General features: G+C 52.1%; 1 protein-coding gene across 4 annotated transcripts in view; it reads right to left on the bottom strand.

Annotated features, from left to right (window-relative positions):
* MBP (myelin basic protein) overlaps positions 1-825 on the bottom strand; it is a 105,061-nt gene extending 104,236 nt beyond the window's left edge. For 3 of the 4 annotated variants that reach the window (XM_061399496.1, XM_061399497.1, XM_061399499.1), the window contains exon 1: positions 330-526. Coding sequence is in view for 1 of the 4 variants with exons in the window: in XM_061399498.1 (XP_061255482.1) it covers positions 330-810 (481 nt within the window). In the remaining 3 variants the exon portion in view is untranslated. Of the gene's footprint in view, positions 1-329 lie in introns of all 4 variants that reach the window. The other variant, XM_061399498.1, reaches the window with a different exon arrangement.
* Between the last annotated feature and the right edge of the window lie 13,075 nt (positions 826-13,900).

Genomic DNA, 13,900 nt, shown 5'->3' with positions numbered 1-13,900 from the left:
GGGGACCCCGGCCTGCCCTAAAGCTTGCCCAGGCAGCGGTCCCGCACCGCCCAGGGTGGCCTCCTTGACCTTTGCCACCTCCCACCCAAAACTCCACCCCGAGCGCCTCCTACGCTCTGCCCGCGACCCCGGCCCCCGACCCGGCCTTGCCCACACCTGGACACCCGTCGGGGACAGCCCCGCCGCTCCGGATCGGCGTCTACACCCGCGCCCACCCCTCGCAGAGTGGCCACCCGGGTGCCACCTGCCGCCACCTGCGCTGCCGCCCGATGGAGCCCCGCGCCCCGTCCCCGCGTCCCCGCTCCGAGGGCGCAGACAAAGGCACCCACCTGCCCTCGGCGAGGTCACCCACCGCGCGGCGATCGTCTCTCCAGGCTGAGGGCACCGCGGGGTCCGGGCCGCCTCCCGCCGCCCGGGCCCCAAGCGCGCGGGGTCCCGGGGCTCCGGCGCCGCCTTCGGGGTCGGGGCCGCGGTCTCCGGGGCCGCAGACTCGTCCTTGCTGGCGCGGCGGCGCAGTCTGGCTGCTGCTCCGAGGGCCGGGCGCGCCCGCCGCTCCTCCCCCGCCTCCCGGGCTTCCTGCGAGCCAGGTAAACACTGCCGACGGGAGCCGGGCCTCCCACCTGCCGCCCGCGCGCCGACCACCTCCCCGCGGCTCCGCCTCGCGGGCTCCGGGCGCACGCGGGCCCCGCGTGGGGCTGCCCTGTGCGGCGCGGACTCCGGCCCGGGCTGAACTGCGGCTCTAGAGCCTCCGCTCCCGGCTGAGCCGCCGAACCACCCCGCCCGAGCGCGGGGAGGGACCTGCGATAGCATCTGCTCCACGCCCCATTCCGCTGGCGGCGAGGGGCCAAGCGCGGCCGCCCGGCTGACTCCGCTGCACCGGCTCGGGGTTCGGGGCCGCCGCAAGACTGGCCCCTTGAGAGCTCCCGGGGGTCCTCGTGCATCCAGCGTACAGAATGGTGCTCCGCTGGAGAGCGGCGCCACAGTGGGAGGGCGCGCCCTGGGGTCTGCGGCCTGAGCATCTGTTGGCTTGTGGTCAGTGTCACGCTCTTGGTCCGAAGGAAGACTGTCCTTTGGACATCAGTCACCTGCACACAGTCAGATGGCCCTTCCCCTCACCCTCAACCCGGATTCTCAACCTCCTGATGGTGGAAAAGTAGGAGGCGTGGGGGGAGACGCTGGCGGAGATGCTGGAGTCCTCACGACTTAGATTACGGGTCGGGGGTCTGATCTGATGCTTTGTGGGAGCCGGCGGGGACCCTCCCTGTTTACCCCAGGGAGCGGAAGTCTGACCCCTGGCGAGGCTCAGCCCGGGTCCCCTGGGCCGGCCGCGCGCCAGGAGAGCCACCTCCCAGTGTGGCTTCAGGGCCCCTTGTCCCAGCCAGCCCTCACAAGCCGGGAATCTGGGAACCACGTCCCAGTGCTGGTGATGCCAACAGAACTGTGTCCACCACCGCAGAAATGTTTGCTTCTTTCCTCGAAAAAGATTCGTCTGGGGGTTTCTGGAGTTGGAGAGGGGAGGTCAGGAAGACAGCTGAGCAGCAACGCTGGCCGATCAGAAGGCGAAGTTTGCCTGTTTCCCGGTTTTCCGTGGGGCCTTCCCTCCTTGCAGTAGAGGGTGGCTGGGTGCGGGTAGGGGAGCCGGAGGAATCCAAGGACGCTCAGGGCACTGACTGACCCCAGAAGCTCCCTGATTCCCAGGTCCCTGACTCCAGTCACTCTTAAACTGCCCCCCCCCCCCATATATACTGGGTTCCATGTGGGAGACAGTTTTAGGTGGCTCAGATAGTGAAAAATCCACCTGCAATGCAGGAGACCCGGGTTCAATCCCTGGGTCTGGAAGATCCCCTGGAGAAGGGAATGGCCACCCACTCCACTATTCTTGCCTGGGAAATCCCACGGACAGAGGAGCCTGGCTGGGCTACAGTCGATGGGGTTGCAAAGAGTTGGACATGACTGAGTGACTTTCACTTTAGCATCATAAACCACATCTCATCTTCTTCCCCCAGATGTCTTCCTGGGGTGACCAGGAAATAGGAGGACAGCCTTCTGACCTGCAGAGGTCAGTGAAGGCTGAATACCGGGGAGCCCAGGCCACAGGGAGACAGCAATGTTTGCCCTGCTTCCTGCTTGTAGAAACTTCACAGATGCCAACAGCCATCTCTGCAAATGGCAGACCTGCCAAGTTCCAGTTAAAACTGTCCTTATAGTGTTTATAAAATCCCACCATGCATGTATTTGGGGATGTAATGCCCCCTGATTCATGGGAACTTCAAGGACAGTGTACGTGAGGGAGCAAGGAACACCATAAAGTGATGAATGGGTGTTTGGAGGGCCCCTTGTGCTGGTGGGAGGAACCAGCGTGAAGGAGGCAGAGGGGGGCGCTCCCCCTTGGGGCTGTGGGGTCACACTTCACATGAAGATGGTCTTGCGTCTGTGAGCACAGTGACAGGGGTTTATGTTATTCGTTTCAATAAAATTGAAATGGGTCTTTTGACAGGTAAAAGATGAACTATCCAAACCTCACTGTCTCGGATATTTCTGAGCAAGTTATACGACCGCTCCCCTTATCTCCCACTGCTCTTCATATGATGAGAGGAAGGAGCCTTCTGCACTTCATGTTGGAGCAGGGAGCACAAAGTTTCCTGCATGGTACACACAGTACATTTTTATTCAGTCCAGTTAAATCTCCAAATTACCCAAACTGAAGGAAGTCAGGAAATTAAATACTGTCCGGCAGACCAGACTGCATGAGTTTAAAAAAAATAAAAATCCCTTCATCAACAGATACATCTTTGGAATTATATTTTTGCTTAGACCTAGAATCACTTTCATCTCTGGTTTGTAATGAATAGTTGCTGACGATACCCACAAAGTAGATAATCTACTTGTACACTGTTGAGGCTTGATGGTTCTGCCGTAAGTTCCAGTTAATAACTGAACAGACTCCACTGTAGCTGTGAGTGCCAGAAAATTAGGTGCATGAATTCCACAACGTGTAACATAAAAAGTTATGTAAACAAGGAAAACATTCTTGATTGGGGCAGGGAAACACAAGATAAAAAAAAAAAACAAGGAAAACATTCGAGAGAGATCTCTTGACTACATGCACACACACAACACAAACACACACAAGCCACCTGTCACTTCACTTCTTTTTATCCAAGAAAAAAAAGGCAAGGAGATTTGTACAACTTTGGTTGTGTGGGAAAAAAACAACAAAAAATGTTTTTTCATGCCTTTTTCTACCATCAGTTTGTTGATTTTGTATTTATACAAAAAGTGTGTGTGTATATATATATATACATATACATATGTATCTAGCATTTTTCTTTAAGTATAGCTCAATTTTATTAATAAAAATAAAAGCAAACTGCTTTCCATAAGACCCAGTCACTCTTGAACTACAGAAGGATATTCTGGATTCAGCGTATTTTTGAAGGAAATGTGTACACACACAATAAGTATCATCCTCCCACTCTAATTGCTTCTGGAGTTTCTGTTCTCCGGTGAGATCTCAACCTTGAATGGCGTGTTTTCAACACCATGGTGAGCTCTTGGGCGCATGCGCACTGACAGGGAGATGCTTCATCCGCTGTGTGAGTGGCAGGTGTATTTTCCACAGATGGCCCCCAGCCATTGCAAACCCACAAAACCCACGTTCTCCTTCCATTGTGACTTTGTTGCCAGTGCCATGGAGAAGAAGGGATGCGTGTCCCTGCCCTTGACCCTGGTGCGCCCCTGTGATGTCCTGCCCTAGGCGTCAGGCTCTGCACCTCTGGGGTGAGGTCCCAGCAATGCTGAGCCCGTGTGCATCCCTCTCCCGGGCCAGCGTTCTCGGAACCCAGCCCCTGCCCTGCAAGCGCGGCCCAGGGACACGCCAGCGCCTTCAGCAGGGAACCAGCCTGGGTCCCCTTGGCCTCTGGGTCCCCCTAGCCGAGCTCCCAGGCCTCATGAAGCAGGAAACAGCCATCCTCCCCGTGTGCTCCCCAAACTCCTGACCCCGAATCGGGGAGCACAGAGACACTGTGGCCTTGCTCCCCTGGGTCGGGAAGTCGGGTGCCTCGGTGGTGCCTGGAAGGCTGGTCAGAATGACAGAAGGCGGGGCTGGGGGTGATGAGGGGTGAGGGGTGGGGGCCACCGGGCAGCCTGCAGCTTACTTCGCCCCTAGGAGATGAGCACGGGCTCCTTCTCCAGGAAGGCCAGCGTCTCACTGAGCAACAGTTATGGATCGAGCATTTCACCCCTTCATTTGCTTTTACGTTTTCAGGACTATTTACGATGCACTTAAATCAACTGTGTCCTTAAAGCCAGACAAAGGAGGAGATCAGAGGGGCTGAGCGCCGGAGGAGGGCAGCCACCCCAGAGGAGGCGGGCGGTGGGGGTCTGGGGGGCTTTCTGAAGGGAGCGGCCTGGTGGCTGTAGGGCTTGGCCTGACAGAGGGGGTGAAGACGGAGGAGCCAGGATGGGGCAGCGTGTGCCGAGCACGCACGTGTGCCACATGTGGCAGGGACAGAGCCGCCCAGAGCCCGAGGGGACAATGCAGACTGCCGCCGGAGCCGAGGCGGGTCCAGCGGGGCCCGCGCTGGGGGGCGGGGCGGCGCTGGGGGCGGGGCGGCGAGGCCGTTGTCCTGGTGCCCGCCTCGCCTGCAGCCGAGCGACACGCAGGGAACTCCTGCCTTAGCCCCGGTCCTCATGGCAGCTCTGAGATGAGACCTCGATCCCCGCGGCCCCCAGGGTCTGGGGCGGCCCGAGGCACCAGCTGGAGTGGAGGAAGCGGGGCACCTGACCTGCACCCCTGTTATGATGAATGACTGCCTGCCCGTCAAGTACTCGGAGGGGTGCCCGGCTGGTGGGCCCCTGATTAATACTTGCTGCCTTTGTCGAAAGGGCTGGAGTCAGAATTCGGAAGTTGCAGACCCCACCTGCTTCCCTCTTTGCTGACCGCAGAGGGCAGGCAGTCCATTGGACGGGTAAGGCAGGGAGGGGCACTGAGGAAGAGGGAGGGCTCCCGGGGACACTCAGACCTCTGGCAGGGTGGCTTGTGGATGCTGACCAAGATGAGGGACGGCAGATGATGTGCACATCTGATGGGGACAGCAGGGAGGTCAGGCTGCACGCAGGGGTCTGGGCGGCCCAGATAACAGCCACGTTCTCCAGCTCCTGGGCACAGCCTCCGCAGGCTGCCTCCTCCCCCCTCACCCTCCCTGCTTCAGCTGCTGGCTGTGGGGACTCAGTGAAGCTCTGGGATCCCCTGCACAGTGCCACCTCCCCCCCACCCCAATCCCCCTGCAAGGACTCGTCTCCTTGGTGCCCGTCGTCCACTGCTGTGTGCGTGACAGGATGGGTGGGGAGCCAGATAGAAAGACTGCAGGAGGGAGGTCTGCCTGGAGATAAGGCCTTGTCTCTGTGTCAGTTAATAACAGCCAGTGGGAGCAGGCAGAGAAGGACACAGGAAGTGGGGATAAGGGGTGACAGGGTGGGGAGGCGGGGACCAGGGCAGCAAGTGTTGGAGGGGAAGGCGTGCAGTTCAACATGGAAGGAAAGGAGCCGCTGTGCCCATCTCGGGGGAGGGGTCGTGCCTTTCAGGACACTCAGAGGCAAGTGCAAAGGCCCTGGGGTGGCCGGACGCCTGCGTGTTCAGAGAACCATTGGAGCCACTGTGCTGGAGGGAGGAGAATCGGGGGACCGTGAGAATAGGTTAGAGATTCGAATCGGGCAGGGGGTAGGGGGCAGGCACACAAGGGCCTTTCCATCTACTGCGGCCACTCTGGGAGATGACGTCTGGAGGGAGACTGGAGTGGGGAGAAGCAGAAGCAGGAAGCCAGTTAGAAACCAGTGCAGTGGTCCGGGGTGGAGACTGGCCGGCACTGAGAGATGCTGGGTGCAGGGTGTTCCTTCAGGCAGAGCAGGGACAGGCTGAGAGGCGGTGGGATGAGGGCAAGGGAGGAGCAAGACCCGGTGGGCCTTCTGGGGTCAGACCCTCCCCCGCGGCCTCTGCTCAGCTCCTCTCCGAGGGACGATAATAGATGGGGAAACAGTGGAAACAGTGTCAGACTTTATTTTTCTGGGCTCCAAAATCACTGCAGATGGTGACTGCAGCCATGAAATTAAAAGACGCTTACTCCTTGGAAGGAAAGTTATGACCAACCTAGATGGCATATTCAAAAGCAGAGACATTACTTTGCCAACAAAGGTCCATCTAGTCAAGGCTATGGTTTTTCCTGTGGTCATGTATGGATGTGAGAGTTGGACTGTGAAGAAGGCTGAGCGCCAAAGAATTGATGCTTTTGAACTGTGGTGTTGGAGAAGACTCTTGAGAGTCCCTTGGACTGCAAGGAGATCCAACCAGTCCATTCTGAAGGAGATCAGCCCTGGGCTTTCTTTGGAAGGAATGATGCTAAAGCTAAAACTCCAGTACACTGGCCACCTCATGCGAAGAGTTGACTCATTGGAAAAGACTGTGATGCTGGGAGGGGTTGGGGGCAAGAGGAGAAGGGGACGACAGAGGATGAGATGGCTGGATGGCATCACTGACTCAATGGACGTGAGTCTCAGTGAACTCCGGGAGTTGGTGTTGGACAGGGAGGCCTGGCGTGCTGCAATTCACGGGGTTGGAAAGAGTCGGACACGACTGAGCGACTGATCTGATCTGATCTGATGCACATCTCCTGAGTGGTTTCCCAGACGTGAAAACCCCCCACCAAACGGGAGATTGTAACTGCTCAATGACAGTGAGCACACAGCCCCAGGCCTCCAGGAGCCTGAGGACTGAGCTCAACCCCTGTGACCCCACCCTGCTCCCTCACCATCAGCCAAGCAGAGGTTTGCGCCCATCTGATCACAAACCCTGCGACCACACCACCACCACCCCCCTCCACGCACACACACTTTACTGGCTTTTAAAAATGCTTTGCTGAAAGCCTTTGGGGGAGCTGTAGGCTCTTTAGGGCTTGTGCCAGCCATGCACCCATGCATGACCCTGCAGTAAACCTCTCTCCACTCCAAACTCCAATGTTTTGGTTTGTCTGGCCTCACTGTGTGTGGGGGGCACGTGGCCTTGTGTAACAGGAGGGCCAGGATGACTGGTCTGAGCAGCTGGAAGGGTGATGTCGCCCTGACTAGGGGGAGGTCAGATACTGTCTTTTGGTCGTGCTTCTTAGGTGTCCAAGCAGATGTAGGTGCTTGTGTTTGAGTCAGTGGTCAGGGTGGGACATATGGTTTGGGGGGGGTTGTCTCTTCTGTGGGTGCCTCATGAATCTAGAGACTGGCTGACTGAGGTCACTTGGGGTAGGAATAAGCTGGAGAACAAAGGATCTGAGGACTCATCCCACCAGGACGAAGACCAGGCAGAGCAGGGATCGGCCAGGGGCGGGAAGGATGTCTGGGAGGGGACTCTGCAGAAGGGGTGGCGGGGGGCTGCCCAGGGGATAGGCCTTTAGGGCAGGGAGAGGGTCGCTGCACCTTCCCCAAACCCAGTGCTGAGAGCCCCCCACAGTGGGGGCTGGCACTCCCTCTGGGAGTTTGTGTAAAGGGGAAGAAAGAAAGGGTCATATTTTAGGATGAGAGAATGGACAGCATACTTGAACACTGGTTGGAATCGTCCAGAAAGAAGGATCCCTTGTTACCTATGTTCACATTTGACAGTGTTTCTTGGCTTCCCTGGTTATTCAATTGGTAAAGGATCCGCTTGTAATTCAGGAGACTGCCTGCAAAGCAGGAGATGCAGATTTGATCTCTGGGTTGGGAAGATCCTTTGGAGGAAGAAATGGCAACCCATTCCAATATTGCTCCCCAGGAAATCCCATAGACAGAGGAACCTGGTGGGCTACAGTTCACAGGGTCGCAGAGTCGGACACGACTGATCGACTAAACCACCACCAACCAAAGACAGTAAACTTTTAAAATTAACATCTACTCTTTAACTTTCTTTTGTGCTTATGGGCACAAGGGTGTCCCCAAGTTTGATGGGACCCAAAGCCTATAAAATTTGGCAGTCCTTTTTAAGAAGGGCTTCCCTGTGGCTCAGCTGGTAAAGAATCCGCCTGCAATGTGGGAGACCTGGGTTCGATCCCTGGGTTGGGAAGATCCCCTGGCGAAGGGAAAGGCAACACAGTCCTGGAAATTCCATGGCTGTATAGTCCGTGGGGTCACAGAGAGTCAGACACGACTGAGCAACTTTCAGTTTTTCAGAAATAGAGCAGCGGACCAGGAACGTGCAGTGAGGCGCAGGCAGGAGTGAGGCCAGAGACAGACGCAGGCCAGGTGTTCACAGCTGACCTCCTGCTTACAGCTCCTGGGGCAAGAAAAGATGGGCTTCAGGCTTGACAGTTACAGCCAGCCTCCTGTTTGCATTTCCTCCTGTTTCCTGTTTGCATTTCCTGGGCTAGGTGAGCTCCAGGATAGGTATTTACAACCAGCCTCCTGTCTGCTCATTGAAAAGGAAGTGACAACAGGAACGGGGTAAATAGCCACACTTTGTCTCCTGAGGACACTTTGAAGATAACAGTGGTAGGATGCTGGGAAGGATTGGAGGCAGGAGGAGAAGGGGACGACAGAGGATGAGATGCTGGATGGCATCACCGACTCAATGGACATGAATTTGAGCAAGCTCTGGGAGATGGTGAAGGACAGGGAAGCCTGGCGTGCTGCAGTCCACGGGGTTAGAGTCAGACATGACTGAGCGACTGAACAACAATGTGGTAGGAACAGAGAGAGGCTAAACTTTGAGAAAAGGATCAGGAGGTCCTGTATCTCCCATCGTTGGGGCAGCAGAGACATTTCACATGCACAGGAAGGCTCCGTAGGAGTCAAAATGAAGGGACAGCACTCCATACTTGATCCTACAGGCCTCTGGGCTAGAACCCATCTTTGAAAAAAGGTGTGCACACATGTTGGGGAGGGTTCCAGGTTAGGTCAGGTGTGGAAAAAGAAACCAAATAATTGGCAAAAGGTCAACAAAGACCTGGAAGAACTGATGAATATAAATGACATAACCGCCTCTTCTCTGCTCTCCTCCGCGCTGGGGAGGACGCCCACGCCCTTCCTCTCCGAGTGTCATCTCAGCCTTGCTGCTGTCTCATCTAAACAAACTGTGTGCGCTTCTGCTTGTTGTTAGGCTGGGTCTCTAACAATAAACTGTACCTGCATTTACAGCTTTTGCCTCCATGAAATTTGCATTTGTCACTGGGGGCAAGCTAGCCTCTAGCCCTTGCTGGTCTGGAGGTCAGAATCTTGGCTTTCACCCAGGCTTCCCAGGTTCAATTCCCGGGCAGGGAATGAAGATCTCACCTCACCCACCACTCAGAGCTGCCTCTCTGCGATCAGGAGGGAGTTTGGCCCCATGACTCCCGGGCACCCGCCCCTGACAGCTCTGGGGTCCTGGCAGGTAAAGCCCTGATGAAAAACGAGGCCCCGACCCCTCCTGTTGGTCCCTCCTCCTCCGCACATTTATGAGTCTCCCTGGACCCAGGGTCTAGTGTTCCTACGACCTCAGTCTTCAGAGACCAAGTGACTAGGGCCTAGGGCTTATGAGACACGTTAGGTACCCCATCAGCCTCCAGGGAAAACCACTGCTTCTGGGCATGTTTTGTAAAACACGCGCCTCCCCACCAGTTACGGGGAAAAGATTTTGTATTTGGAGCTTCTGGCTCAGTTGTGCAAGATAAGTGGAATCCAGGAGAATTTACTGAATGAGGGTTCCTTCTGGCTTTCAACTCTGCCACCTCTTAAAGTTTGTGACGCTAGTTGGTGTCTGCTAAAAAGTATAGTTACAACCTGAAAGTGGAGAGTTACTTTATTTGGTGGGAATATTTAGGACTCTGAGCCCGGGAGACAGTGTCTCAGTAGCCCTGAGAAAACTGCTCCAAGGAGGCAGGAGAGGGAGTCAGGCTATATGCAAGTTTGCAGCAAAGGGAGCAGGCAGTCTGAACATCAAAGATTGGATACCAAATTAAGGAATTTAGCATTTTGTGCATGGGAAGATGCAAGCCTCTGGGCTCACTGAATTCGCTATTTTCAAATGCACCTCAGCTGCTACTGCTGCTAAGTCACTTCAGTCATGTCCGACTCTGTGCGACCCCAGTAGACAGCAGCTATCTGGGACCAATCCTATCTCCTTGCTCAGCTTGAGAACTGTCAGATGTAGTGATCTGCATTCCCCCAGCTCCTCAGCGATCACTGTGGGGGTTAGCGGCATCCTCTGGATTGCATTTTTGGGAGCCCACAGTCATGTTTGGAGGAGAGAAATAGCTTATGGCTGTGACATTTCTTGTTTATTGATATGGCAGAAGATATTTTCACTTCAAGGTCAAGAAGCAACAATTAGAACCGGACATGGAGCAACGGACTGGTTCCAAGTTGGGAAAGGAGTATGTCAAGGCTGTATACTGTCACCCTGCTTATTTAACTTATATGCAGAGTACATCATGAGAAATGCCAGGCTGGATGAAACACAAGCTGGAATCAAGATTGCTGGCAGAAATATCAAAAACCTCAGATATGCAGATGACACCACTCTTATGGCAGAAAGTGAAGAGGAACTAAAGAGCCTCTTGATGAAAGTCAAAGAGGAGAGTGAAAAAGTTGGCTTAAAACTCAACATTCAAAAAACTAAGATCATGGCATCTGGTTCCATCACTTCATGGCAAATAGATGGGGAAACAATGAAAACATGGACAAACTTTATTTTCTTTGGTTCCAAAATCACTGTAGATGGTGACTGCAGCCATAAAATTAAAAGACCCTTGCTCCTTAGAAGAAAATCCATGACCAACCTAGACAGCATATTAAAATGCAGAGACATTACTTTATTGGCAAATGTCTGCATAGTCAAAGCTATGCTTTCTGGTAGTCATGTATGGATGTGAGAGTTGGACTATAAAGAAGACTAAGTACTGAAGAATTGATGCTTTTCAACTGTGGTGTTGGAGAAAACTCTTGAGAGTCCCTTGGATTGTAAGGAGATCAAACCAGTCACTCTTAAAGGAAATCAATCCCAAATACTCTTTGGAAGGACTGATGTTGAAGCTGAAGCTGCAATACTTTGTCCACCTGGTGCGAAGAGCTGACTCATTGAAAAAGACCCTGATGCTGGGAAAGATTGAAGGCAGGAAGAGAAGGGGATGACAGAGGATGAGATGGTTGGATGGCATCACCGACTCAGTGGATAGGAGTTTGAGCAAACTCTGGGAGATGGTGAAGAACAGGGAAGTCTGGTGTGCTCCCGTCCATGGGGTCTCAAAGAGTCAGACACTAATGAGCGACTGAACAACAAAATAGCATGGGAAAGTGTATTAGTCAGGGTTCTCCAGAGAAACCTAATCAATAACAGATGGCGATATTTATCTGTGGATGGATCGATCAGTCACCTATAAAGAGATTTCTTTCAAGGACTGGGTCACAAGACTGTGGGCACTGGTAAGTCTCCAGGCCAGCAGGCAAAAGCTGATGGTCTGGAGACAAAATTCCTTTTTCTCCAATAAACCTCAGTTTTTGATCTGAAGGCTCCTAAATGACTGGATGAGGTCCACCCATATCAACAAGGGTAATCTCCGTAAAGTCAACTGATTGAAGATATTAATCATGCAGACACCTAGGTTAGGGTTTGATGGAAAACCTGGACACTCTAGCTTAGGTAAGGAGCAATCTGTTGATCCCTAGGGAGGCATTGACTATGTCTCAGAAGAAAATGTGAGAATTTGTCCAGGCTTTCTTGAGTGGCAGATTTTCTGAAGTTTTTGACTAAAGTTACCCACGGTCCCTTTTTCCCTACTGCTTTTAGAGTCGTAGTTGAATTTAATGTTTAACTTCTATTGCCGGGGGACAAATATGCAAACGTTAAAATGTATTTTTCCTTTGTCTCTGATGCTCTATGAACTTTAAGGAAATAATTGCCTTTAGGATAGACATCTGGATGCTTTTAAAATATAGCATTTGGAAAAGCTGGATGATAAAGTACTTGAGGTTGCCTCAGAGCTGTGTGTGCCTGACAAACTGGAGCAGGGTGGGTTTTTGTTCTAATGTGCACCCCGGAACTTCTTTAAAATGCCAGATTATTCTTTTCTCAGAGGCATGCAATTTGTTCTCTGTTGACTATTATAAAAAATATAGATAAGAGCAAAATTTCAAACGCTGTTCAACAAAAATTATTGAATCATCGCTGGCCTACTGTGGAAATTCACTTGAAATGTGTATTGATAAGTAGCTCTGAAGTCCTGTCTTGGCAGATGCAATAATAGCCAGCTTTATGAGAAATTCAGTTTATTCATCTGTGTGATATATACTTTCTTGACAATCAGAGTGCAGCCAAGGTCAGCCTTTTATGAAGGCAGAATATGGTCTGAACTAGGAGGCACTGAGGGGTCCTCTCCTGCCTTTCCAATAATATCAATTTTCTCCTGGCTGATGATGGCAATGCTAACAGTCTAACGTTTTAACTTTATTTTAAAGCTCTGATTCATGATCAAATGCAAATACTGCTGGGAGAGGTAAATGAAATGGTAACTTTATCAACTACTTTCATTTTAAATGACTGGGTGTGAGATCTTCCCTGATCTGATTTCACGAGGATGGAGAAAGTTGGTGCGTGTGGAGGCAGGAGGCAGGCTTCTGGTGCCTCGTTCTCCTGACCTTCCCGTCACACAGACGTGACTGCAAGTGTTTTTAAAAATATGAAAGAAAAAGTATTTCAGTATAATTCATATGATGTTAAAGTGATAACAGTTCAAAGAATAACTACAGGATGAGAAATTTCTGGGAATCAAGGGGCAGGGTATGGAGTGGGGGGACGGGGAATGTCGTGGAATAAAGACAGGTAGGTGAAGACAGGAAGGTCATTAAAATTTAGGATTCTGAGGTTCACACTCAGAGGATAACCACTGGCTACTGAAAAGTTACAAGTGAGGAAGTATGAGTTCATATTTATAGGAAATATGTAGTACCTTTTAAATATTTATATGAACAATTGACATAAATATCAATTTCTGGAATAACCCTTCTGGACACCTTGGTCATCCCAGGCTGCCTGATGCAGAGTGAAAGAAAAGAGAGATTTGTTTAAAAGACATGTCCATCTCCCAAGTGTCCAGCTGTATTACAGACTTTGTTTCTAGGTGATTATTTTATGTTTGCTCAGAAAATCCTGTTTTACTTGAGCTGATTTGAATGGCTTTCTGCACCCGGCAATCCTTAAGTAGTCAGAAAATGCCGGGAGAACCATTGCATGTGAAGTAGGGAAATAAAAAAACAAAGAGTGGGAAAGTATTTACATTACCAGGACCAGTATAAGGTTGCACTATTATTTGGAATTTTTTGTTAGTCTTATTTATTGATTGATATTTCTCTTTCTACATTGTCACTTTTGAGAGAGTAGATAAAGAATATTAATTTCATGTAGCATTTTGCAAGCACTCAGTTAATGTTTTTTGAATGAGATAATACAACATATTTGAGTTAAATTTTAGTAGATTTATATTTGGAAAGTGATTTGTGAGAATGTGTTGCCCACAGTACTAAATCTGTAATACAGAAAAATCATGAAAAGTTGGATTTTCACAAGAAACAGGTTTCTTGTTTCACAGAAACAAGTGCCAGAATACCCTACCCCTGGGTCCCTGGCACACGTGGAAATGGGTCCGTGGGGTGGCTGCCGGGTCAGGGGTGTGTGTGGAAGAGGTCATCACATCACGGAGAGGCTGTGACTGCAGGCCAACCCCCTAGCCACCCCAGGCGATCCCAGGCTCCTCAGCCTCCTCACCCCTCCCCTGTCCCCCGGAAGTGGGTTCTGGCCTCAGGGCCCACCCAGGGGACCACGTTCAGGAATGCAGCCTTGGAGAGTGACGTGGGGTTGAGATCACTCACACTGAGTGATCATAAAAGAGTTCTGAATCTTTAAGTTTAATTT

The sequence above is a fragment of the Bos javanicus genome, chromosome 24 (genome assembly GCF_032452875.1).
Source record: "Bos javanicus breed banteng chromosome 24, ARS-OSU_banteng_1.0, whole genome shotgun sequence".
Lineage (NCBI taxonomy): Eukaryota > Metazoa > Chordata > Mammalia > Artiodactyla > Bovidae > Bos > Bos javanicus.
This window is presented reverse-complemented; position numbering and strand designations above follow the sequence as displayed.